A 27,497-nucleotide genomic window follows, 5' to 3' on the forward strand; every position below is an offset into this window, starting at 1 on the left:
TTTTTGTGGTTAACGTGCAGATAAGTATGATTTATGTTGCAATTTTTGTATGCATCGCTGCAGGGTACGAGTCGCCCGTCCCACTACCACGTGCTCTGGGACGACAATCACTTCGAGTCGGACGAGCTGCAGTGCCTAACGTATCAGCTGTGCCACACGTACGTCCGGTGTACCCGATCCGTTTCCATTCCAGCTCCTGCCTACTACGCACATTTGGTCGCATTTAGGGCGAGGTAAGACGCCACACAAACACACCAGTGTCTAGATTAGTGATTGGAAAAATGAAGATTTCGTTGGATTCGATTCCAGCTAGCTCCGAAGTTTTCTGGAATCGGCTCTGGATTTGTTTACGGAATCGGCTCCGGAATTGGTTCCGGAAACGGATTCGAAATCGGTTCCGGAATCGGAATCGGATTCAGAATCGGTTCCAGAATCGGATTCGGAATCAGAATCGGTTCCGGAATCAGAATCGGTTCCGGAATTGGATTCGGAATCAGAATCTTTTCCGCAATCGGAATTGACTCCAAAATCAGAATTAGCTTCGAAACGGAGTCGGTTTCGGCATCTCCATAAGAATAGGCATTTGGGTTCAATGATGTTAAGTATTGATAACCGCAAAAAAATATTTGTAAACGATCCATTCTCATGGAGATTCCCGGACAGCTTTCGCTTCTAAAACTTCTTATTTCAATTCAACAATTAATTCTCATTCCGGAGCTAATTCCTTTGATGGAGTTCATCCTAAGTCCGTTACCGGAGCAAACTGTGATTTCCAGGCCGATTCCGTATCTGGGACCGATTTTGATTCCAGAGCAGATTCTGATCCTGGAGATGATTTTGGAATCGGCTCCGGAGTCAACTCCCAAATCGGCTCCTGAATCGGCTCCAGAATCGGTTACAGCATCGGAATCGGCTCCGGAATTGATTCTGAACTGGGAATCGGAATCCGATTTCGAGGTCCCACCACTAGTCTAGATTTAACTACTTCGCTTTGGATGGACCGGTTTGTTAATCCATTAAATTCTGCCCACAGGTACCACTTGGTCGAGAAGGAGCACGATTCGGGCGAAGGATCGCACCAGAGCGGTTGCTCCGAGGACAGAACGCCGGGCGCGATGGCCCGCGCCATTACTGTACACGCCGACACCAAAAAGGTTATGTACTTTGCCTAAATGCTGGGCAAAGGCTTCATCGGACGACACACGCACACATACACACGCAGTTTCAGTTTGGCCGTCGTCGCCGTCCGAGCTGCTGCTGCAGTGTGCAGAGGAGAAGAAGAGGAAGAAGGATATGCATCCCGAAGTCACTAAAACAACAAAAAAGCAGTACCGAAACCAACGCGCGCCAGCTTGCTCTGTTGGTGGTGATGATCCAGCAGCAGCATCATCAACAATCAACATCGGCAGCAACAGCAGCAGCCGAAGCGGTTTTAATCGTAAATCAAATTCAATCAATCACTATGCTATCGAGATCTCTCACGCGTTTGTCAGGTGTAACGCAAAACCCACTGATGCTTTAATTTTGTACCCCGGATGATGATCCCGAATGATGTTGGCAAGCTTTTACGCGCAAAACCCCCCCGAACACCATGCGGGCGCGTAGTTTGCAATGCTCTGCAGTACCAATATTGAGCGGAAGCAATCGCACGAGATACTGTAATGTAGGGGGGGAGTGTAGGGTAACGGATTGTGCAATTGTGCAGTTATCACCTCATTGCATCACCACTACCCAGCGAGATAGGTGTGTTCTAGCAAAGCGCAAGAGAGGTGTAGTAGAGTAGAGAGAACAGTCTCGTGTTTTGCAACAGATCGTTGCATGTTATCGTGTGTTTTAAATGTTTACCGTGTCCTTATATTATTTCATAACGTATATGCAAACCTTTAGTTTGTAACACGATTCGCTTCCTTACGAGCTCTTACCAGTAGCAGATGCTGATGATGATGTTGTTGGTGGTTGCGTGTGTTTATGTACGTAGGAAACAAACCCCAAATTAAGTTGGGTTTGCAGTGAGCTTTACGTTTTTACGTTTCCTTTTCTTTGACATCGTGCAACAACCAATACAAACAACATACTATCAATAGACTCTTGTTGATACACAAAAACACACACTTTACGCTACAATCAGTGCCCCAATCACGTTCAACACCGCAAGAACGCGCGGTGGGGGAAGGCGACCACCATCATCAGTGAGACAAATGATGTGAAACGTTGTATTTAGTCGGTAATAGTTTAGTACAATTGTGAAAATACAAGGGATTTTTTTTACGTCTTAACATCGACTGTCACACGGCTACCAATTATGAATTTGCTCGTTGTGCGGCTTCGGCGGCTCTGAACCCCCGAAGTGTTCGGGTGGAGGGATCAAAACGAGTTAAGTTTTGAGTTCGTCAAATAAGCTGCTTTTTTTACTATTGGTTAAATTTACTGGAAGCAAATATCCAATATATTATGACAGCATTAGTGTAGAATGAGTACAGAAAACGAGATGAAGGAGATGTAGGTGAATAAGGTTTCTTTCTTTTTTCGTTAGCGGGATATGTGAAAGAGAAGCAAGCTTTCCGTGTATAATTCATGAAATGATAATTTCCCACTGCTCAAATGCAAACCAATTTGCAACTACAATGCCATCCGTTCGGCAATAACATGCTGCTGGTGGTTTAAGCTTCCTCTACGAGATCTCCCGCCCCTTCGGCGTTTGGAACAGAACAGTCTCTACCACCGCCTCCATGAGTCCAGCCCAAGGGGTTGATGAATCATTTCGCCTCTAGAGTTATTAGTAGATACACGCGCTTTTATACACTAGCACAAGCTCTCAGTACTACTACTACTACTACTACTTACCAGTAAGCTTCCCACGCTCTCAGCACACACACACGCCAGCGCTGTAAAAATAGTCAAAAAGGTTTGCTCGTTTCGTGTGCTTACTAAGCTACTAAGCGCCATTTTGAATAGATTTGATCTAAAGCATAGCGAGCAAAAGCTCTCGATGTGTTGTGTGGTGTGGTTTTTTGTTGTTGTCTCATGCGAAACACGCACCTCAACACGAGTGCCGGGAATTAGACAGACAGTTTAATAGCACTCATACACCCAAACACAATCAATTCTTCAACTTGTTGTATATACGTGTAAGGAAAACAAAATCTCGTCTGCCGCGGGAAAGAGCATCGAATATGCAGGGGGGAAGGGGGACCCCCCTCCCTTTGAATGCGCCAACGAAACATCATCATCCAAACTTAAGCGAAACAAACTAAAGCTCTTCGGTACGGTCACTAATGAATGCGGTCAAATCATAGATTCTTAAGACGTAAGACGATAAGAGGGAACTCAGCATGAAAAAAAAAAACATGAATATTGCTTCATCAGACCCCCCGCAGTGGTTCCGTGGGGGAGGGGTAGCACTACCGGAAAGGTGTAAAATATTTAACACAATGTAAACACAATTCTTTTTACAAACTCTGATCACACAACACAACACTAAGCTATAGAGAGCCCCCCACACAAAACGTGGTTATGTAGATGAATTTGTAGTCAAATCCAATCAAACCCCTCTCAATGTATGGAGGCTTTTATCAATGCAAAATGTGTCAAAACTGTATGTGTGTCACGGGCGGGAGTAAGAAAAGAACGGACAAAGGAACGGCGACAGCTACACAATTTAGGGTTTGTTAGGGACAGCAGCGAGCCAGGTTCAAGATGTGTTCTGTTCCGTATGCATGTATGTGATGGTGTGTGGTGTGTGTGTGACAGTGCGCAGCTGTAGTTTGCAAATTCGGCTGCTACACTTAAACGTATGATACTTATAAGAGGTGCAAAGCGCAATGAAGCACGCGAACGATACATAAACCCCCTCACTCCGCCCCTTTCCCAAAAAACAACAGAATCTTACCACTGAGCCCGAATGAACAACCCACCCAGAGCGGATAGAATGCTCACACTAAAAAACAACCACGCAACAATAATCAGATCAGATCCCATTTCCCAGGCACCCACAGGTGCCCTTTTACAGGGTTTTCGAGGATTATATAGACATGTTCAGCGAGTTGTAGATTCGTTCAGGCATATAATAGACTCTTTCAGCGAGATATCGAATTGTTCGGAAGTAGGCGTAGACATGTTCAGCGATTCTGTAGAGCTGTCATTTGTTTTGTTTACACGCTGTGCCGCAGGGTTCAATTTTTCATTCTTAAAAGTCCTAAAAGTAGCTAATAATCGTTCTCCAAGCTGTTTAATACATAAATTAGTTGAAAAAAGCATATTTTTTCGAAAACCGTTTGTTTACCTTCTGATGAGAATGATCCAAGCTGCAGTCCAAGGGGTACGAAAGTGACAGCTCTACAGTATAACCGAACATGTCTACGCCTACTTCCGAACAATTCTATATCTCGCTGAAAGAGTCTATTATGTGCCTGAACGAATCTACAACTCGCTGAACATGTCTATATAATCCTCGAAAACCCTGTAAAAGCTACACCCGCCCCCCATTACACCGTTTTTTTAGTTTTGCCTGTGCAGTAGTAGCATCATATTGTATTGTCGATTCGCACGAAGGTTTCAGTAAACGTATGATGATGAGGATGGAAACTAACCTGGCAAAAAAGGGAAGTAAGCTTTACTCGCTCGCTCGAACCTCCTGCGCACTAGTGTGTTTAAACATACATTTGTAGCTCCCTTCCTTCATACACATTAGCAGCAGGCAACATCAGTCCGTGCTAGTGTGCGGTCTTTATATATTAGCTCTATATGTACGTACATTTATATATGTTGCTTGCTTCACTCGGAAAGCATCTCTAAAGTGGGGTAGGATTTAATGTTGACAAACAAGGAGAAGGAGTCTAGTAGCGTGGATGGAAAACAAAACTGATAATGAGCATGATGGATTTTAAAATTGTGGAGTGTTTGTTTCGGTGCCGAACTGTGTGGACTGGGGCTTCCGTTTTTTTTATTTAACACACCAACGCAAAGCCACCAACCAAACCAGTTCACGCACACACACACACAGCAGTTCGTGGGTAAAATTCAGTTACTGATTCATAGCAGCATCACCCATTTCGCGTATAAGCAAGAGAGGAATGATTATAATGTGAAGTAGAGTTGGACATCGCGTGAATATCGCAATAATAAGCAAGATCATCAGATGAATTGCGTGCGGGCAAAATGACTAGACGGAAGTATTTAGGTCAGCAGCATCTCGATAAAAGCAGCAGCAGCAGCACGCATTCGTCGAAACATAGAGTAACAACAAACAAACAAACAAAAAAAAAACACACAAGCGAGACACATACATACATATATATATATATTAGTACGGTGGTCCATGTGCCACCAGTAAGCTGAAACTTCAGACCGGGAATTAGATTGTAAGGATCGTAACAAATAATATGAAAAAAGGTATATTATACATACATTAATTGTAAATGATTAAATCTTAAATGGCGGTCACCAAATTGCTAATTTTTCTCAAAACGCGATCGCTCGCGGCGGCGGTGTTTTGGACGCACATTTCACGAGAGACGAGAGGACATTACATGGCTTGAAACATTACCCCCAATAATCATATCGTTCGCGTATTGCAGGGAGAGAGAAGGGGTGATATCGAACGGTTAGAAGGACTCCATCAATAGATTAGAAATGTGTTTTCCGTTTTGTTTGTTTCTAATTTATAAAGCAAACAGACGAAACTCTACCGCAACTGAGAAAGGTTTCTCCAACAAAAAAACAAACCCAATAAAACACTGACAAATACACCACAACGGAAGCGGTGAGGAGATTTTGATTTTGCCAAGCCTTTTGCAAGGGCTTGCACAGGGACGAGTTGCTAAATATGTTTTTAGCTGTAATTACGAACTGCGCTTGAGCACAAAAGGTGCGGCCAGCAGTGATGATGGAAGGCACGAGAAGTTTAAAATCTCCCCTTCAACTTGAATCATAAACTTTAACCGACCGATGGTCAATTCTAATCTCTCTGTCTAATGATCCAAATCACAAAACATAAGCGAAAACAAAAAGAATAAAGAGTGAGAGTGAATGACCAAAAAGAAGAAAAGCACACAAACACACCCCCACACAGAACAAAGGAGTGGAAACAACTTTTTAGCAAATTTGAATGTGAAAAGCAGCGTTTTGTTTAACAATTGGGCTAAAATGAATAAAAGAGAGTACGTAACGGTGAGTGATGATAGCACATAACACGCAACGCAACCAACACACAACACAGTGACCAAACACACAAAAAAAAAACGTACGCGACATGTTTTCTTTTAAAAGAAAAAAAAAACAAACAAAACAAAGAAAGTGGAAAAAGAACCGCAAGACAAGTGAAAAGAAACAAATAACTATATTCAACTTATACAAGGGATTTATAACATATTAAGGTAGTCAAAAAGAAGAAGAAAAACGAAGAGGAAAGAGGAAGTGAAGAAGAAGCAAACACCTTTGCAAAAATCGAACATTAAAGTATGAAAACAATGACCCATTAACAGGCAAAATTGTATTTTAGATAACAAAAGCAACTAAAATAATGGAAAAAACAGAGAGACATGTGTTTAAGTGGCAAGATTAAGCTAAACAAGAAGTAAAACAAAAAACAAAAACTAGCAAGTAAGACGAAACAAAGCAAAGCATAAACTTTAAAGTGTAAAGGGAAAGAAGAAGGAAGGAACACAAAACATACATTAAACATGTGAGAAAGTAAGAGAAAACAAATTGTCAAAGCACACATTCAAAAAAAAAAAAAAAAGAAAGAGACATCGTCACGTAGAGAAAAAAAACGAGAAAGAGAGACACAAACAAGCAAACGAAACACAAACACAAGGAAAACGAAACGTCATTGAATGAGGTGATCATACCAAAACACTTTAATATACAACAGCAACAAAAAAAAATGATTCCAAAAGAAGAGACATAAAAGAAACAAACAAAAGAAAGTGGAATTAGACAATGAAAAACGGAATGGAAGAAAAGCACAGACCCAAACACACACACACACACACAACTACAATTGCAAAAGAAAGGAAAGAAGCAAAACACTTTAAAAAAAGAAGAAAACGAGCAGGATTAGCTTTATATACGGCGGAGGGGTGGGGGGTTGGTTTTTTGTTGTTGTTTTTGTATTTTCTTTTTTTTTCATCCCGTTTGACCCCTCTCGTTATGAGCCCCACCCACCCCCTACACCGACCCGACCCGAATGACACAAAGGGCAAGATCAAACGTGCGTAACAGCAGCAGCTTTGCGTGTGTGTGTGTTTGTGCGTAAAGAGAGGAGAGCAGCACGACGTTCGTCTGTGTCCCGCGCAAGCGCGTCTCTTCCTTCCGTTTGTTCGTTCGTTGTGTTAGTTTTGGATTTAATTTAATTAATTTAATACCGCAATTTATTGTAGCAGTTAGTATTGACCTTAACGTTCGCCCAATATATCGAAACGCGATACCTTAAAGAAGATGAGCGCCACAGAAGAGAGAGAGAGAGAGAGAGAGAGAGAGAGAGAGGGAGAGAGCGCGCAGATGCCTTTTTAATTTATTGCACGCAGTAATCGCAGTAGGCAGGCAGATAGGCGCAGATGCGCGTGCGTTTGGCATCGTGTTTGCGTAATGCGCGCGAGCATCTCTTCGCCGACCTGAGTGGCAAACCTTCGAATGCATTAGTTTTTTATTTTAGTGAGACGGTTTAATCTTTTTTCATCTTCTCCCTTTTTCCGAGGGTTTTTTTTCTTTCTTTCTTTCTTTATTGTGCCCACTCTCCCGCTCCCCCGCACGATCGCTCAAACATAAACAAAGCACGAGAGCGTGTGGATCGTTAGGATCGTTAATTATAATTATTTCAGTTAAAGCGATACCCCGAGCGGCGCTCGATTGTGTGTTGCCTTACAAATCCGTTTTTGCCCCGTTTTGCGCGTATTTTAGAGAAAGAGAGAGAGAGAGGAAGAGGGAGAGAAAGAGAACAAAAGGGGAGAGTTGTAAAAGCCACAATAAAGAATTATATTAACTGTAACACAAGCACGTGTGTTGTTGCAAAACGATGACAAAGCTTTGATTTCTCTGGTGCGTTTGCTCCTTAAGCTTTCGGGTGTTGATTAAAGATTTCTATTATCTTCCTGTTGACGCGCGCGTAAAGACGGTCCGAGTACACAAAACCAATGTGGTTGAGGTCCGGTATTTCGAGAAAGTTTTTCACATTTCGCAGCTCGTCCTTCAACCGCAGCGCATCCTGTTGGTGGGGAAAAACGTGTATTAGAAAGGCAAGGAAGCTGCTTTTCCCACCCCACATTTAACGGCAAACCTTTGCGGAGGTGATGAAATCCTTCGTGCCGTGAAACAGCGAAACGGGAAGCAACACACGCGACAGATTGTACTCCGGTGGCTTCGCTTGGCCGTACTTTTGCGTGTTGAGCATATAGTTGCGATAGTCAAACTGTTGGAATTTCTCTAAAAGATAGAAGGAAAGACTCAGCATTAATGTGAGCTCTCTACTGCCCCCAACTTCCCGCTTTACTCGTTTGCATAAGCTGCCCGATGTGGATAAGCTGACGCGTTGACACACTCGTCAGCAGATCGTCCACCATGGCGGGCAACAGATTGCGCGATCGGTCCACCGTTGAGCCGAAGAAACCGCGCAACATTTCCACGCACAGCTCGTTCATGTCGCTCGAGCACACGATCCCACTCATCAGCCGCACAATGTCGGGCGTCGGCTTTAGCTCGTGGATGTTGAGCGCCTTCAGGGTGGAGTACAGCTTGTCCGTCAGCTCGGCCGCCCGCCGTACGACGCGGTTGTCCGTGGTGCCAAGGTAACCGAACGTGGCCAGACCGATGGCGTGATGGATCTTGCGGTTGTAGCGCGGTTTGGCGGAGAGCAACGCGAACAGATTCGTCATGCCCTGGTTGTGGCCGACGTAGTAGAGCTTCGGTGCGTTCGTTTCCCGCAGGATGTAGTCGATGATGGCGGGCAGATCGATCGTGCCGATCTCGTGGAAGCTTCGTAGGGGTGAGATTGAGAGAGTGGAGAGTGTCTTAAAATAATGCCTTTGCCTCTAACTGCTTTCTATCATTCGAAAATTGATGTTTAAAACCCAAAACTTGCTTTAGATGTCCGAGTTCTTCTTTTTTTTTCTTTTATCCGGCGCTACAACCGCTTTGCGGTCTTGGCCTGTCTCAGGAGTGTCCGAAACCGCTCACGGTCTCGCACCTTCGTCTGCCAGTCCGTTATCCCGGCCTTAATGGCGGACGCCTCCACGCCATCTTGCCACCTCAATTTGGGCCTACCACGCCTCCTCTGTCCTTGTGGACGGCCTAAAAAGACTTGACGGGCTGGGTCGACCGTTTCCATGCGTACAACATGGCCAGCCCAACGGAGCCTGGCGAGCTTTATACGCTGTACGACAGTGAGGTCGCCGTACATCTCGTATAGCTCGACGTTATAGCGGCTCCTCCATTGTCCTTCCACACATACGGGGCCAAGTATCCTTCTGAGCATCTTCCTTTCGAACGCGGCTAAGAGGGTTTCGTCAGATTTGGACAGTGTCCATGTCTCAGAGGCGTATGTGAGTACTGGTACTATATAGGTACTATATAGTCGCAGCTTCGTCCGTCGCGATAGCTTCTTTGAGGTGAACTGCTTTTTCAGGCTGTAGAATGACCGGTTGGCAGCCAGCATCCTTGCGCGCAACTCAGCCTCCATGCTATTGTCGTTGCTGACCTTTGACCCAAGCTAGGTGATTTCTGGGACGACTTCAAGCGTTCACCTATCTGTACATCACGCCTACGTAAATTCTGATTATTTATTGGTAGGCCCGCTGATGTTGCTACCATCAGTTTGGTCTTTGCCTCGTTTATCTGCAATCCGAGGTTCTCTGCCGCCTGCTCGATCCCTTGGAAGGCTTCTGCTACATAGGAGAGCCGCAGACCAATGATGTCTATATCATCAGCGTATGCCAGGATCTGGGTTGACTTATAGAAGATGGTTCCCGTAGTCTCCACCCTCGAGTCGCGGATGGCCCTCTCTAGTGCCAGGTTGAATAGGAGACAGGCAAGCCCGTCTCCCTGGCGCAGACCTTTGGTGGTAGCAAAAGGTCCTGAGAGTTTTCCATCCACCCTCACCTGGCATGTGACGTTGGTCATAGTCATTCTAACTAGCCTTATCAGTTTGGCCGGGATTCCAAATGAGATCATAGCGTCGTACAGTTTTACCCTGGCTATGCTATCGTATGCGGCTTTGAAGTCTATGAAGAGATGGTATGTGTCGTTTCTGTATTCAGCCATCTTCTCCAAGATCTGCCGCATGGTGAAGAGTCCGAGTTCTTAATCACCTTTTAAATCTCTTCACCGATAATTCCACAGAATTGTAGAATTTCTTCAGAATAAACTATAGCAGCCCAAACCAGGAAAAAAGGAAACCAAATCCCATCCTTAGTGGCGGATATAAAACGCTATTTATCTAGCAGTGCGTATGAAATATGGCCCCCGCCGACACGTTGCAAAAATGTCCACCAATAATCCTCCGCCTCTGCTTTGCAGGTTTTTGGGGCAGCAGACGGGACTTTCGTGTTGCGTCGTTTTTAGAGTCGACGGGAGGGCGACATCTTTATCGCGTCGGTGTCGCCTGTCTGGCGCCAATTTAAACGAAGTGCGGGCTTTATCGTGCGGATGGGGGGAGGGTTGTGTTTTGGCACAAGCGTGTTTGTGTCTGAATGTATTTCGTTCCATACTTCGCCCCCGTTTGTACTCCGTTTTTAATTCCGAGCTACATTACATTACACTCCCAAGCGTGCTGTGCTTGGTGTGTTTCGGGGTGGCGATTATGGTGTGGCCGTCTGAATTTTATCGAATGGCTATCGTAAACAGCCATCTGAAGGCGGTAGAAATGTTTAACGCTTTCCCTGGGATTAGTAGGAGCTTATTGTAGTTATCGTAATGATATATTCATAGCTCGGTTTGGGAACGAAATGCAAAATTTGGGCTGTTAAATTATGGGCCACATTAATTCAAGGTAGGTTTTGGGGAGGTAGCTTTAGAGACAGTTTGGTTAGGATTTGTCATATCGATAGAAATGTTTTGCTTGAAATTGCGTGTTGTCACTTAACATGAAAGAAAGTTGTTTGCAGTTTTGGATTTCTGAATCAAACTGGCCACAGAATATATGCGGAAATAGGTCCCGTAAATAGCGTATCTAGACATCTTCCTGGCTGTCGAGGGTTAGGGAAATTACAGTATGAACGTTTTAACACGTTTTCGTCAACTGTGACCTGGTAAGTTTGATAAATGCCGAAAAAATGACTAGAAAAATGAGTTAATAGTAGAACACTAATGCATGTATTATCTTCTAAAAAATATAAAATAAATAAAGTTTCAGACACTATACAGGGGTTTTCGGGGGTTTTCATGATTTTGGGACTCTTGTTTGACGCTTTCATCGGGATATTAACTATATACCACCGTTTTTGGACAAATCCAGTAGGAATATCTAATGTGATTGTCAAAAATGGTGCTAAAGAGTGAAATTCCCATTACATAAAGCTCAGAGTCAAACAAGTGTAAGAAGAAATAAACCTTAGAAGTGTCCGAATACTATGAAAACCCCTGGAAAACCCCTTGAATAACGATGAATAATTTGATGTGTTCTTAGTATTCATCTTCCCTAAACAAGGAGTAACGAAATGACACCAGTGCAGACCCTAAGCTGTCACACGAATGTATTCGTTTCTGGAGTGTCGAGCGAGAAGTTTTAGTTGTAGAATTCGTAAAACGGTGAAAGATTGCGAAGCAAATTTACTTGTGAGTGGAGGGTGGGTTCGCTTTTTCGCTTAATCTCTTCCTGCTAACAAGAAACAATTAATTGTGAAATATTGTTCTAATTTCTATTTTTCAATTTATACAGCTTAATTGTTGAACTAATGAAGTACGCTTATTAACACTTTAAGCGCCGCGTCATATGAAATCGCACGACGGCTTTGTTCACCGCTCAGCTCTGTATCTGACGCTCACCAATTCTCTTGATAACGAATGAGGTAGGAAAGAGAGAACGAGAACGACATGTGCTACGCCGCTTATCGAAATGAAACAAAAGAGTGATAATAGTCGCACGAACAATTGTCGCTCTCATCGCTCTCTTGTCATGCGCTACGTGCTCACTCGCAAACTGTGACGTCAGGCCGGCGGTCAAAGTGTTAAAATAGTAAGACCGTAATCCATTTTTTCCAACGTGTCAAAGGATGTGAAAGCCAAGATCGTTTCAAAATTAAGGATAGTTTCTTCTTCCGCACATGTTTTTAAATTAGAATGAAGAAGTTCCCATTATTTATTGGATTTGTGTCAGCATTTTTTCAATAAAATATTTCATAAATATTTTAAGAAAACGCTCAATGAGGCGAATATTTTTGAAAATCGTCCAAAAATCCTTAGTAAACCACCAACACAAAAGATAATAAAAATACATTTTTTTCAAAATTTTATACATGGTATGTTCGCTTTGATCTACGACGAACCTCGGTGCCGATTTGGATCAATTCTGAAAGGTTAAATGCTTCCAATAAGAATGAATAAACCATACCTACCGTTGCTCACGGTAGACCATCTAAACTACCTTTTGTTGTGAAAAATTACCCCACAAACCTCCATAAATTAATGCAGCCACACTCACTTATTTACACACCCATGTTCGAGAACACGTCCAATGACCATCTAAACAATCTTGATAAACACCACCGTATCGACAGCAATCGAAAACCTGCGTCCCATTTGCGTGGCCAATTGCTTGGAAAGAAAGCAATTAAACACGATGATTTGTTGTGTCCACCGACTCCGACGGGTGTTTCGGTTGCTTCCGGTCAATATCAGTGTCGACACCACATTTTCCGCACAGTTAACTTCCCACTGCTTTCAAATCGCTTTAACGATTACCTTCCCCCCCCCCCCTCATCTGAATGATTTATGTTTTTACCCCACCAGCACCACAACCAACATTACATTGAAAACTCACCTGAAATCCCAAAACTCACTATCGGCTACGCTGAGCTTGATGTTTTTGCGCGAAAACCGGGAACCGCGCACATTCGCCAGCCACACATCGTAGCCAGCATCGGCCAGCACAAACGCCAGCCCATTTTCCGGCCCAGTAACGACAAAGTCGGCCGCCGTGGAGAAAAGCCCAGGCATAAGCAGTACCGTGCCGCGGAAGGTCTTCGCCGGACCGAAGCGCAGCAAACCATCGGGGTCATCAGCCAGGTTTTGGTCGGTGCGCCGTTCCCCGCTCGCTGGGTACTGCATTGGGTCGGGAATGCGATGTAGCTTCAGGATGTAGCCGTCGGTGGTGGTGAGGACGTGCTTCTCGATCGGATATTCAGCTCCTTCGATGAGTTCGATCTTGGGGCGGAAGAGTGCGGTTTAGGGGGCAGAATCTTGGAAGAAGTAAAGCCTCACTTACCACTAGATCTCGCTCGTACTCGATCGGTGGCCTTCTCCAAACGGTGGCCGGCGTCGTGGGAGTTGCATCCAGCTCCACCTTGTTGTGTGTCCCATTGAAGGAGTTCGACGAGACACCATGTTGGACTAGTAAGGGCATCAAAAGCAACCACCTAACAACCGTTGCTAGCATCTTGACGGTGGGCATGCTATCCCCATACACAGATCACAACACACTAAACAATCACACCCAGTAGGCCAGACAGAGTCATCAACCTCTCTCACAAGCACCGCAGAAGGGATTGAGGAATATGACGTCGCTTGATGTATTATTTGCTTGAAAGAATGCTTCCAATCTGTGGTTCCAGAACTTACTGATCCAACTGAAACCAGACGGTGTGTTATCTGTTTTTTAGTTCCGAAACAGTGAGCAGCTTAATTAGCATTTCCGTTGTGTCGTTGTGTTGCTGCTGCTGCTGCTGATGAGGGCCCAGCTGGTGAATCTCTTTTCCCGGAGCGCTCCACCATCGGGGTGAGTACAAACGTTTAGTTAAAATTGGACCTTGGGGACTATTATAATGTATGGATTTACTTGTCGTGTCGGTCGTCGGTGGTGACTTGCTTGGCTGTTGCTGCTGTTGTTCTTGTTGTTGTTGTTGTGGTGTTCGGGTTAAACGGTCACTGAATAAGTAATCGTCGTTGGGTTGGCTTTTGGGAGGGGGGCTGAGTCGCTGTGGTTTTGGGCCGTGTTACTGATTTTAATATTTAATTTCCAGAGAACAGACTCTCAAAGGGATGCTGAATATAAAACATCCCTCTTAACCAGTGGCTTAATCCAGTTGTAAGCAACAAAAGCCTAGTTTTTACTGCACTGCAAAGGATTATTTACATTTATTTCTTCTTTTAATGCCGATTTTCCGTTGTCTGTTGGCTACTACCAGCCGTCCCCTGGGTACATCTGTCGGAAGCACGTGTGTTGTTGTTTTGAACAAAAGTCAGTGAAGAATCGCTATCACTTGCAGCTTTTTAGTGGATGCCTAGTTGCCACTAGAACACCGCAGATTTGCTGCAAGTTTCGCCCAACTCCCTTTACTTCCCCTTCCCCTCCCCAAAACACCAATGCCTCCTTCTGGAAACGTCCCACGTCATGTTTGATGTAATGTTTGGCAAAAAGTTTACAAGCACTTCCAATCCTCCAGGATGTGTTGGGAATGGAAGGTCCGAGGGAGTTCGCTACTTCCGCTTCATGGTGAAACATTAATTTCGAACCATCATCATCATCATCATCATCGTCAGTGCAAGTGAAAACACACACACAAAAACTACCAACAAAAAGTAGTAAAGTTGCAACATTGCTGCACACCAACTTTTTTAAACCCATTTCCCTCACCGGGACCACATGGTTGCAGGTCGCAGTTACGTTTTGCCGCTCGAAACGAGTAGTTTGAAGTGTTGGAGTTTTTTTCGTTGGGTGTTTTTTTCCAGTTTCTGATTGTGTGTGTGTACGCTGGTTGCAACTTTTCAGGATGGGAAGTTTTGCAAGTGCAATCGTTTTCGTGTGCGTTTTTTTGCCTTGTTCTTGTTGGTATCGTTGTGAAGGAAGGAGAGAATTGTTTTACTAGCTCTAGAGCCGAGCGCAGCATGAAAGTATGATTTCCCAGGCACAATGTGCATGTGCTTTAGACGATGAAATTGGTTCCAATGGTTGAGATAAAAGAGTTTTTTTTTTGTGTTGCACTGTGATATTAAAGATGTGTGTTTTATTAGGGAACAAAGAATGAATTTTTTTTTCGATTAATTTGATTTTTTATGCACAGTTATAGCCGCTCGGCTGGTCAATCTTAACTTAGGAACTATAATAGTAAGTGGAATAGTAAAATTCCTTTTTGGTCGCGTTCTTTGTTCACTATGCCCGATTCATTCTTCACAAGGCGCGAATTTGATTCGACAGTTGAAGAGAGGTCAGAGTACAAGCCTTGAACTTAACTAACAATCCCCAATAGAGGGTTTACGTCGCCCGAAAGAGTATATACGGTGACCGAAAACGCTTTTTTACGAGGCCGGATTGGCAAGGTAAACTCTGTATTATACCGGTAGATGGCGCTAGTGTCAATAGTTAGTAGTGTACGTAGGGTTTTTATGTCAGATGTCGCCGCCTGTGTATTGAACACTTGTTTATCTCATTAGGCAACATTATTCGTGTCGTCCTCTGGCATTCTTTTCCACTATTCGCACAACATTTCAAACTTTACCTTGAAAAGTGTGCATTTTTACGGGGAATGTTGCTTCATTATTGACATGAGTTCAAGAATGGACTGCCCCTCCCCCCCCCGTAGCAAGGACTGACCATCTGGCGGCGTGGTAATTGATTGAGTCTCGAAATCCTGTATAGAGGATGGGAAGTCCCCGTAGGACGTTTACGCGCCAAATACAAGATGAAGAAAGCGTATGCCAAAAGCCAATGTATTTTGATGGAAGTTCATGGTATCCAAGCTGAAGCAAATTATTGGAAGATTCTAAAGAACCAAAAACCATTCTAAATAAAGATTCTTTAACACATCAAGAATACCTACAATAAGACAATAAGAAGTATCTTGGTAAGTTATTTCCCATTGACTGCAATCAATGAAAATTACCTTTAAGGTTGAGCATTTGGTCCCATGTGGTCTGAAGGGGGTCACTCAAACACTGAATACAAAAACTTTTGAATAAATTCCTATGTCAATAATCGTTCTTATGATCGTTTGTAGACTAAAAATGATCACATGCATGTGCTGTTTTTAATTGAATGTTGAATGTTGTAGTATGTAGTGATTATTTGCTAGTATTATGCTATTTTATTTCAAACATGTCGCTTTTGTGCAACTGTTTTGTGAATTTGGTTTTTATATTTAAATGTTATTTATTCATTCAATTCAAGTAACGAAGCCGTTCTTTCTGAATAATAAATTCAAGTAACGAGAAACTTTCAACAGATCTTCTTCGATTTTAAACTTTACACTCGGTACCTGCAATTTAAATGCAGTCGAATGAACTTTAAATTTCAGTGACGATTTCAGTGTTGTAAATGCTTTAGCAGTACAATATCATGTACAATATAATATTTCCGTGTTTTTTATGTATGGATGGCTTCATACACTTAAGCTTTACTCGTAATCCAATACAATTGCATATTTTTGAATCAATTAACAAAATTAAAACGATATTAGCTGATTGACATAATCGTCCTGATAATCCATTTACAACAAATTGCTCAAACCACTATCGGAACCCCGACATCAACACCGAATAACAATTAATCTGCCACCGATACCGACGCAAAATAGTTTCCAGCCCAGGTGAAGCTACACCAAGTAGCCTGAAAATTGTAATAAATTTGTGCCACCTCAAGAGCGCACAAAGAGCCAAACAAAGAGTTGACCCCGAATCGCACGAACGTGATTAAATTTAATTACAAAACTTTTACTCCCCTTCTTTGTGCAACATTTCTCGCACCGTGTGCTTGTGTTTGTGTGTGAGAGTTAGTACTCTTCAACCCGCCTGGTACCTTGTCGTCATGATTCGCCATCCAAGCAGGTGATCCCCCAGAGGGAAATAAGCCCGACGAACTCTCGCAAAGTTGACGATCTAAAAAGTTGACCGGTGAAGGTGAGCACCGAGTTTTCTACGACCTTTGTAGTTTTGTGGCAGATGGTTTTTTTGTATGAGTGTGTGTGTGTTGGGCTTCACTACACGCTGACCCATCCCTGGGGGTCCCTGGGGAGGAAGGAAAAGAGGGTAACAATTTTCTGCATCCGTGCAGTTTTGTGTGCATCCGTGCGGGCCAAAGTTGCATCCGCTTCGTTAAGGCATCTCGGCTGATCAGCATACCAGCTTGCTGCTGACACAGGTCCAGAGTGCTTCTCCCAAAGCGCGGACCTTGATTGATGGGAGTTGGAAGGAATGATCACTCGAACGATCCCCCGGCAGATAAAAGTTCAGTTCAGTAGAGAGAGAGAGAGAGAGATGGGAAAAAATGGAAGACTTTCAAACAAACAGCTACAAAACACACAAAAAAAACAGTGCCATAAAGAAACTTTGGAATTGCTCGGAGCACTGAAAAAAACCGCGTAGGGGTGTGCACTATGTGCAACAGGAAAAGATAGCAAAAAACAGATCTCCCTCAGCAAAGAAAAAAAAAATCAATCGCACTCAATTCGTACACCGTAGAACAAAGCGACCAAAGTGGTGGATGTGCGTCTCGTCGTTTTTATGTGCTAACTTTGTTTTTGCTTATCCCAGAGAAATGCGATGAAAGGAACACTGATTGATTGATTGGCTGTGTTGCTGTTGCAGTTCACGAACACGAACACAGAAGCGGCAGTGCGAATCCATCCCAAACCCAAATAAGAATGCAAAAAAAAACACACACACAGCCACAGCTCAATCCCAATCGCCAAAAGCGCCACCATCGAAATCAAAGGCGCACAGAACGCGAGCGAGTTATAAAAAGAAGGGCGGCAAGCTTGTTGGATAACACTGCGTGACCATTTTGCCTCGGGGTTGGCGGAGTTGGGGCTATCTCACCACCACCACCACACAAAGAAAGCGGCGCAAAGCGATAGGATAGGATTGGATAGAGAGAAAAAACATTCATGCAGAGGCCAGGCATTCATTAGGTTGATTGAACCATTTACGAGCTATTTTTTTTTGGTTGTACAGCCAACCGCTTCTGTTCCGGGGTTGCGAAGAAGTTGAAACAGTTACCGATTGTTTGGGTAATCAATTTTACCTTTCATCTAAATTGGTACCATCTAAATTGGGAAACATTGTTTAGAAAGTTTTTAAAAGCTTTTTGGATTTGTTAAATTACTGAGGTATGCAAAACAGTGAGGAAATTTAACTGTAGTAAATCTTACCATGGTTTAATCACACATTTTGTAACATTGGAATAGGAATTTACTTTTCCAAGAACTTTTGGGAAAACTCATTGAAATCATTATCAGAATGCTATATTAGAATTTCGTTTCTCCTACACCTGTGTTTGTCAAGCATCAAATTTATTTAAAAAGACTTTTAAGAAGTACCAGACACCTTTTAATAACTTTGAAGTTTGTCAGGTCGGTTTCGTTTTAAATGTTAAATCTTACTTGATGCTTTGATTGCCGACATCAAATTATTTGTCTTTTAAGAAAAGTTGCAACCAAATGAGTGTTTCAAAATTGTTGAAAATATAGGGACGATGCCAGCTAAGGTAAGGTATAGTAACACATCTTTGGTATTAAACATTTATATTCTAATACAATAAGATAAACGTGAACGAGACTGTTGTGTGTGTGTGTGTCGGGTAATAGCTTATGATCGAGTGCCGTTCTCGGTAGCCCGATCGCTCCCCAAGCCCTTAACGGCCTTGCACAATCTCGGATGCTGTCAGTTGCAGGACAGCATCAAGTCGCGGTTACACCAAACTGGCTGCGTGCACAACAATTTCCGGGACGCAGGACATTGAGACGAGACAAAGAATATGCGAGCCTGCTCATTGGCTAGTAACACACGAGCACCAGGCAGTCAATGCTTCTGCTGAGAAGTCCTGTGATGACGTCTGGCATGTTGAATGCGGAGATCTAGTTGTGGTCCCCTGCGGAATAAGCACCAAGTCCTGTAATCCTGGTTGCGATCCCATGATCGAAGACGCGCTGCAGCACGGGTAGAGGAACCCGCCACCACAGTACACTAGCATACTCCAACATCGAACGAATGAATGAGCAGTAGAACATTTTTGAAGATAAAGGATCCCGTGGCTTGTGTGTCATTTTAGCGACCAATTCGATTACACCTTGCTACAACATAGTTAACAACGAGATATTCAAATCCTACCAAGCTTCATAGATGCTTAACATAGTCTTAATATTGGCTGAATGTTATCGTTACGTACTTCTCTAGGCCTAGAGTTAACGCACCAGCGCCAACTTGCACAAGCAGTCAAATTCACGCCAAGAGGCTTGAAGTTGAAGGTGATCGCCTGGGCGTCAGATTTGCCGGAAGATTTTTGCGTAATCAGCATCATCATCTTCTTCTTCTTCTATTTGGCGTAACGTCCTTCGCGGCCATGCCAGCCTATACAGGCTTTCGAGACTTAATTCATTATCACACAGCCGAATAGTCAATCCTTACAACGGAAGGGTGGTCCCATCTAGGCCCATGACCCATGACGGGCATGTTATTGAGTCGCTCGAGTTGACGAATGTACCATTGGACCGCACCCGCAATCAGCATACAGGAGGTGATTATCTTCTGGAAGGACCATGGACAAATTGTGATATACAACGTAAACAACAAGGATCTTAGGTTGCTGCCTTGTGGTACACCGGTGGAAGCATCTCTAGATGGAAAGCCCAAACAAACAGAATATACTCTGTTTGTCAGCCCCAGTGGCATGGATAAAATCCTACCTGACACTTCAGGTAGACCAAGTTTGTCGAGTTTGGCGTGCAGAAAGGTAAAAGGCACACTGAACTGGGTTATTAATTTTGAAACGGACATTAATCCAGAAATGATACCGCTATTGCTAGTTCCGTTACAGAATTTACTATAATCAGTTACCAATAGCTAAGCCTACAAGTGGTTTAGACGAGCGATTGTTGGGTAAAATAGCTCAACAAAAGAGCATTTACATTTAAGTAGATATAGAACGATCCATAATCTGTTCTGATGATTGTGGTGCGACTACAAGAGGCCCCTCGAAAGCATTGCATTTCCGTTAACGACAGTTTTAATCACAACTTTTCCACAAGAGTGCATTTTAATCCCACTCCCCGCACTCCCTAGGGTAATTATTTTGCCTCCCTCTCAATCTACTTAATGCACATTGACCGATGCTCAACTGTTCATCGATCGTTCATTCTTTTTTGTTCTGCAAACTTTACCAATGGAAATGGAATGAATAAAAGCTTTCAAATTCTATTGCACCGAGACATATTCTATGTTCGTGCACGATTGGCCGCTTAAATGGACTTACCAAGAACAACAGAACGCCGGACGCCGTCTCGCCGTACAGGCAGAGAGGGCTGACACAAAAAAATCCCACAAACCAAGAACGATTCTACATGGTCTGGGAGTTTGCGGTGGTGAGAAACTTTATCTGATTAGCATAATGGTTGACGAAATTGTTATGCATAGACATAACGTTCCGGTACGGTACGGCCAGCGGTTCAATAATCGGTAACAGTACAGTTGGATTTTTTTTCGTTTATGTAGTCCTCCCGGGACGTCAAAGTCTTTTGGTCCGATAGACGGCAGTGTCCATCTGGCCGGCGAGCCGCACTTCCTCGGTAGATGTGCTGTCCTCGATGTGTCGTTAGAAGTGCTGTTTTTAAGTTGAATTTACCACAAAAGTTGTGCCGGGTGGACTAGGTTTTTGAACTTTTGTGGTCCCTTTTTTCTTGTTGTCACTCATGTTATGCCGCGCAGCAATGAGGTTTCTGCAATAGTGCTCCTGCGGAATGTATTCATGGACAGCGCTAAAGTGCTTCCCAGTGCAGTACCATTAGCAGTTCTGTTAGTTTAGAATGTTTTTTCAGTACGGAATTAAAGTTTTGTTAATTTTAACTTTAAATTGGAATTTAAAAACTTTGCGTTGCTACTGCATGCTACTTTTTTGCACTATTTTTTTATTCCTTTTTGCAATTGTGCCCTCAAATTTTGACTCAATTTTATCTTCTCTTATTAAAGTTTCTTAAATCAAAATCTAGTAACTTGGTGTATTATTTATCTAGTGTAGTTCGTAATTTAAAAGTTTTTTGCTTTTATTGCATCATTTTATCAATTTATGTTTGTTTTACACTTCCATTCTTTCTTTTGATAATTTTTATTGTTCGTTCTTGTCAGTTTTGTTTCTTGTCTTGTTTGTTTTATTTATTGTTGTGTTTAATCATACCAGCCTTTTTTCCTTTAGCTTTCTCAAATATTTTTTATGGATTGTAATTTTCGTCTTTAATTAGATTTGACTGAAATTATCTAGTTATTTTCATTTATCATTGTCGTATTTTTTTTCTTTTTTTCTTTTTTGCAAAAACTCTTCAATATTCTACATTTTTTGTTTTCTGTTTTATTTCGTTTCTTTTTTTAATAAAGTTTAATAATGTTATCTCGCTTTTTATAAAACACTTTTTTATGTATTTTAATGAATTTGAAATTTTGTGTTACATCAGATTTGAATATTGTTTTTGAATAATTTGATTTTAATAATATAATAATATGTTTATACTTTTCCTCACAAGAAATATTTTTTTAAATCTATTTCTTTTCGTCAAACATTTAAAATCTACCGTTTCAACCTTCAACGTCCATTTACACACCTCCGGAAAAGCCATTGCCTTCCTACCAACGCAATACGCCCCAGCGCCGCTGTATCAATTTACCCTAAATCCCACTGATTACATTCGTGCACCGCAACAACTCCATCCGACCGGGTCGGAGCTTTTGCACTAATGAAGTGCTGTTTATTTGAAAACTAAATTTATCCCCGCATCGGTTCAGCGTGAAAGAACGTACTCATCCCAATCTACTAACTCCTCGCAAACGAAACAAAAAAAACACATCACCCTCTGTCCTGTTTGCCCATCGGCAAAAGCCAACAGTCTGCGGGGACCAACCGTGAGTGAACGGGCGACCGTATCGATGGATTCGATCGATTGCGGCCCGGTTCAGCACCGAAGCCACCATAACAATAAAGCAGGATAATTTGAGCCAGGAAATATTTAAACTAACCTACCACCACCGACCTCCAATAATCGATGATGGTGCGTGGGGCCGAAAGTGTAAAAGACCGGGTCGTTTGATCCAATTTATGTATGCAAATTGTGTTTACCATCCTTATCGCACGGAGCGCTTATTGCTGTTGCGATGCGCTTTGTGCTTGACGAAGGGGCATGCGAGCGGGACTGTACGCGGGTGCTACAGTTTCAGGGTTAAGTTTGACGATGCTTTTCCCGCCCGTTTCGGTATGTTTAGTTTTCAAAGTGCAGTGTGTATGTGTGTTTTGCGAAAATACCCAACCAAACAGCTGGAAATTGTGGCGCAATTTTGCGTTTGATCCTGTTGTTATGCTTTCGATTCATCGATATTATTATTCGGGCCACGTATTTGGGCTTCGCATTCGGCTGTAGGCTGCTGGCGGGCGAAAAACAAACGACCCATTCTTCCCCTGCCAAAGTCCCCATATGGCCGTGGGGGGGGGGGGGGGGGGGAAGAGCGAATGGTAAAGCCACTCAGTCGAGTGTAAATTAATTCATTCCCGAGCTCAGGGTGGAGGTATTTGCTGCATCGAAACGGCCCCGAGGGACATGCCACCCTATACATGTATGTATCCCGATGTAAATTAAAATCAAATTACGCTTTATTATCGTATATAATTGATTTTAATACCCATCCTGCTCCGTTGCATCGGGTTAGGTGTTGTGGGGCTCGTGTTGTGTGCATTTGCACGGGGCCAAAAAAAGAGCGCCACACACAGATAGAGGAAGGGTGGACTTGTGTGTGTCTGCATGAAGTGTTGTGGTAGGATTTTTTGGAAAATCGCTTTCTGGCTTCCTCTGGTGTACCGCAATATGTACCACAGTGGAATTGAACTACCGGTTGGTGGTGGAAGGTGCCCCTAGGAGAGCGCCGGAGCGCGATAATTATAGCAATCGAGGTACAGGGTAGTTCATTAATGGTATTGAGCGTGATTTGAGGAACAATTACAATGGAGATAGAAGCATAATTAGTTAAACCTCATGTTGGTAATACACTTTAAGTGACAAATATTCGATACAAGCAGGTTAGGGGGACAGTTAGTTGTTCAAATTTATTTGTGGGCTATATTCAATTTGAGGCTGGAATAAATATACTTCCAAAATGGGTCTTAGCTTGGGAATTGTTATGGGCATTGGTGTACAATAAATTGTTCAAGAGCATTTTTTTGATATTTGTTTGTAAAAAATATTCATCTTTAAATATAATTTAGATAAACCATAGTAGTTCCACATCTAGCTCTACAATATATACCAACTAACAGCAGTAACCAAAACTGTATAAAAGTCATAAATTAAAACATCAAAATTGAAATCATGAATGAAAATAAATCATTAATAAAGAATTAACATAAAAAAAATAAATGAAAATATGAATTAATAACACAAACCTTTCCATAGCATAAAGCAATCAAAGTAACAAAAAAGAAAGGATAAAGAAAGAAAAGGAAAAAAGAAAAAGCAGAAAATGGAGTCAGATAAAAACCAAAAGATATAAGTTAACAATAGATTGACAAAAAGCAGAATGAAGATAATTTTGTAAAGAGTCAGATAAGCAAGCAGAAAGTGACATCAAACAAGAATCAATATAAAGACATTAACAATAAACCGAGAAAAAGAATGAATAATAAAATATGGCAAAGAGATAGATAGAGCTAAACAGCTTAAACGAATTATTGGCAAAGTTGAAAGCAAATTATAAGAGAAAAAGAGATTAAAAAAAGAGAAAGAGATTATTATAAGAGCTTTCTAATACTAATGAGTTGAAGCATATTTTCTCTGACTGCTAAGATATGTAGCTTTATTAAAGGTTCTAGAAAGATATGATTTTTTTTACATGATCATAGTGAAATTGTGGACTTTCTGAAATATTTAGGCAATACTTATAATAATATAGAGCCCCTAGAAGAATACTTATTTTGCTACTCCTTTGTTGGGTTAGTACTGGTACTGGTAAAATTCAATCTTGTTCGAGTACATCCAATATTCTTTTTATACTATGCAGAAATAGGATTACCTGTCTGTTGAGTATTTAAAAATAATTTCAACATTGTGAAAGCAAAATATAATTAATTAACTCAAACCATTCAACCCACACACCCTGTAGCAACACGACCTACAGCGCCCCATTCCTCGCTCGCTAGCAGCAAGCTTTTTGGCCGCAGGAATTACAATCAAACTCCATTTCCGCGCAGCACACACTACACAAACGGCACAGTTTCAGGCGGTGTACATAATTTGCTTCGCTTCCACCACGCCCGGTAACTGCGAACGCTGGCGCTTGTTGCAAATGGTTGCAGTTCCAGCACGCTGCTCACACATTGTCACCACGCACACCCGGGTGGCTGGCGCAGTCGGAGCTCGAGCTACAGTACGAGTCGAATCAGTATTTATGTAGCGGATAATCGCTCCGTTGATTTATGTATTATGACATCTGTCCCGGAATCGGCCGCAAATTGGAAATGGGTCGCCTTTTGGGGCGGGAAGCTTTTGGGAAGGACGGGCGGGTGGAATTGGGTGCTTGCGAACGGTAGGGAGGAAGCTTCTCTCGCAGGTCAAATGTTGCCCAGTGTCAAAAGGGTAACGTGGAATTAACATGGAACGTGAATTAATTGCACGGGCGCGTTCTGCGTGCGCTCGCCGAATGCCACGATGCGCCGATACGCAGTAAAGTGCGTACGGCGTACAATTTAACCATTTAGCTTTACAGCGCTGGATGTGGGCGAGTGTTTGTGTGAGTGTGTGTGTGGCACTAAATCTGGTTGTTACTTGACAGAAATTAAGAGCATCACCGTATATGTTAATTTGTAGATGCAGTTGAAAGGTAAGTGGAACGAAATTAATTTAGTTTGCATGGCACCTGGTGCATTACAGGTACCAGGCGTCTCCATCGAGGTAACACGTGTTGGCTAAATAGAGGCTAAATAACAAAAATAGAGTCATCTGCAATCTCTAACATACAATTTTCAAATAAAAAATAAAAATATCTTACTATCCTTTTTGTGTAAAAATAATTAAACGATTAAATAATTAACTAACGTTTATGTTATGTTATTAAAACACAAAAGAAAAAAAGCTCTCGCATGGCAAATCGTATTAGGATTTCACATTTTCTAACTGATTATTAAATTTAATATGCTTTCTAAAGCATTTTTTTTGCATTTAAGCTTCTCGTGAAACCTAAAAAAAAGTCCTATTGCTTTACAGGGTTTTCCAGGAGCTATCATAGCTGTGGGGCACTTTATTGACACTTTCTTACATGAAATAAACTTATTGTAATGGGAATTGGCCTCTCCAGCACCCTTGTTGGACAAATGCAATAGGAATTTCCAACGAGCCTGTCCAAAAAGGGTGTGATAGAGTTCAATTTCCAACTTGTGAAGTTCACTTCCAATGGGAAAGAGTCTAGGAAATGTGCCACAGTTATGAGAACCCCTGGAAGCCCCTATAAATCGTCATAAAAAAGTGCGCAACAAAAAAGCAAAGCTACTAACACCCCCAAAACAAGTGAAAGAAAATGTCCTTAAAACTGTCAAAATGCATTAATCCAGGCACAATGCTATCGAGGCAGCTACAAACCCATGGATTATTCAGTGTAATTACCGAATGAAAAGCAAACTTCTGCCCCAAAGCGTGTACTTACCCAGCGACTTTACGGCACCGAGCATCGGCACTCCGGCTTTATGGGCAACGAGGTGGTTCGCGCTTTTGCCAGCGCGAGGGAAAAATGCCATACAAAAAGTAAAGAAAAACCTGCACCCCATTCAACGATTAACATTTCACTTGTTGGTGCGCTTGCTGGTTTAATGGTGAACATGCACAACCTGGCCCACAGCATCGGTCATCGGTGTCAGCTTCCGTTTGCAGCTCTGTGTCGCGCACCTGCTGCAGTGGTGATGGCGGGTGTGCACCCAAGTTACAATGGCTTTTTCCACCCTTTCTCCTTCCTCACAGTGTGCCCCTTGATGGCTGACTGTGCAGTGGTGCAGCGTTAAGGTTTCGATTGCACCATTACACTGTAGCCGCTTTTATCGCTTTTGCATCAGCTTTTGCAAATAAACTGCAGCACTGGCCTGTGAACTGTGGACGGGTGTGGTTGTGAAAGGGACACAGGGAAAGTGAAAAGGTCACCCCCGTTTAAAAGGCATCAGATTGTATTAACGAATGCCGTGATTCTCTGCACCAGCAGGCACATGTGTTTGTGTGTGTTTGGCCTCGATTGTCAAAACTTTAGCAACACAATCGAACTGCGCTCGATCGGATGTAAAACGCTAATTGATAAGTTATATGCTTTTAATTAAACCGTAATGGTGGAATGGCGAGCAGGGCAAAGCGGGGGTTTTCCACATATTGAGTTTCATGTTTGTGTATGTGTGTTTATGCTGTACGTGTGTCGGTGGAAAGTTTAACCCCCACACAATGGCACTATTGTGCGAGAAATGAAGCAAGTGAACCGTGTGCATCGAGTTTTATTTGCATTTTACTTTTGATTGAGCTATTTTTCATAATGAGCGTTTGCAGGTTGAATGGTTTTTTCTGGGTGGCTGGTGCAGGGAAAAAGTGGCACATGAATGAGTTTTGGGAAGATCGATTTTTTCCAACCACTGTCAGTTGCTATAGAGTTTTATGAATATAACAAAGAATGTAAATATTATGTTTTTAAAGTAGTTTTATTTTGCTTTATTACATATTTTATAGCACAGTGGTATTCGGTATAAAGTAAGTATTCAGAACAGGAATAAAACGGGAGGACCGGTACGGGCACAGTATCACATCCTGAACTGTTATGGATTCAGTATTAGTTCTAGGACCGGTATGGACTCGGGATCAGTCGCAGTACCACTAATGAATCGGCATCATTGTCAGGCCAGTATAGTTTCAGTATCAGGATCCATGACTGGTGTAGGTTTGGAATCAGTTTCAGGACCTGTATGAATTCAACATCAGCTCCAAGATCAGTATAATTTAAATATCAGTTGCACAGCCATCATTTATTTCTATTTTATTTATTTACTTCAATAGTTGTATATGGCTTCCGTAGCATACATATAATACTTAAACCTAGACCTTCACCTATACTTGCGCAGAGCACCAACAATCACGCAAGAACTTTAGAACATTTAGGCAGACTAAAGGACAGATCGACAACATTGAAGTAATCATTGAATGTTTTTTTGTCATACAAAGCAATGGATCGGTGGCCAATAGCTGAAATTTGATGAATTCCTAAAACTCTGTTCGGCACTAAAAATTGGAACGAGGACAACAAATAAGGAGCATCGATGAGTCCAGTCAATAGTTTAGTTATGAATAATCCCTGGTCCTCTTTTCTCA

General features: G+C 42.4%; 2 protein-coding genes across 11 annotated transcripts in view; one reads left to right on the forward strand and one right to left on the reverse strand.

Moving 5' to 3' along the window:
* Positions 1–7,992, forward strand: part of LOC1280922 (protein argonaute-2) — a 39,598-nt gene extending 31,606 nt beyond the window's left edge. For all 10 annotated transcript variants that reach the window (XM_061661435.1, XM_061661440.1, XM_061661437.1 and 7 more), the window contains 2 exons: positions 64–233; positions 1,034–7,992. In XM_061661435.1, coding sequence (XP_061517419.1) covers positions 64–233; positions 1,034–1,172 — 309 coding nt within the window. In that variant the 3' untranslated portion in view covers positions 1,173–7,992. The remainder of the gene's footprint in view (positions 1–63; positions 234–1,033) is intronic.
* Positions 7,993–8,050: 58 nt separating this feature from the next.
* LOC1280921 (lipase 3) lies at positions 8,051–14,168 on the reverse strand. The gene is made up of 5 exons (XM_061656655.1): positions 13,415–14,168; positions 12,971–13,353; positions 8,489–8,970; positions 8,276–8,421; positions 8,051–8,203 (listed from the first exon to the last, which is right to left on the reverse strand). Exons 1-5 carry the CDS (start codon positions 13,598–13,600, stop codon positions 8,051–8,053), a joined length of 1,350 nt encoding a protein of 449 aa, XP_061512639.1. The 5' UTR covers positions 13,601–14,168.
* Between the last annotated feature and the right edge of the window lie 13,329 nt (positions 14,169–27,497).

This window comes from Anopheles gambiae, chromosome 3 (assembly GCF_943734735.2).
Source record: "Anopheles gambiae chromosome 3, idAnoGambNW_F1_1, whole genome shotgun sequence".
Classification (NCBI taxonomy): domain Eukaryota; kingdom Metazoa; phylum Arthropoda; class Insecta; order Diptera; family Culicidae; genus Anopheles; species Anopheles gambiae.

Coding starts and splice junctions, on each gene's coding strand:
- LOC1280921 (XM_061656655.1), bottom strand. CDS start 13,600: ATGCCCACCGTCAAGATGCTAGCAACGGTTGTTAGGTGGTTGCTTTTG. Junction 8,422..8,488: donor CGGGCAGCTTATGCAAACGA/GTAAAGCGGGAA, acceptor TCTATCTTTTAG/AGAAATTCCAACAGTTTGAC. Junction 8,204..8,275: donor ATTTCATCACCTCCGCAAAG/GTTTGCCGTTAA, acceptor CCCCACCAACAG/GATGCGCTGCGGTTGAAGGA.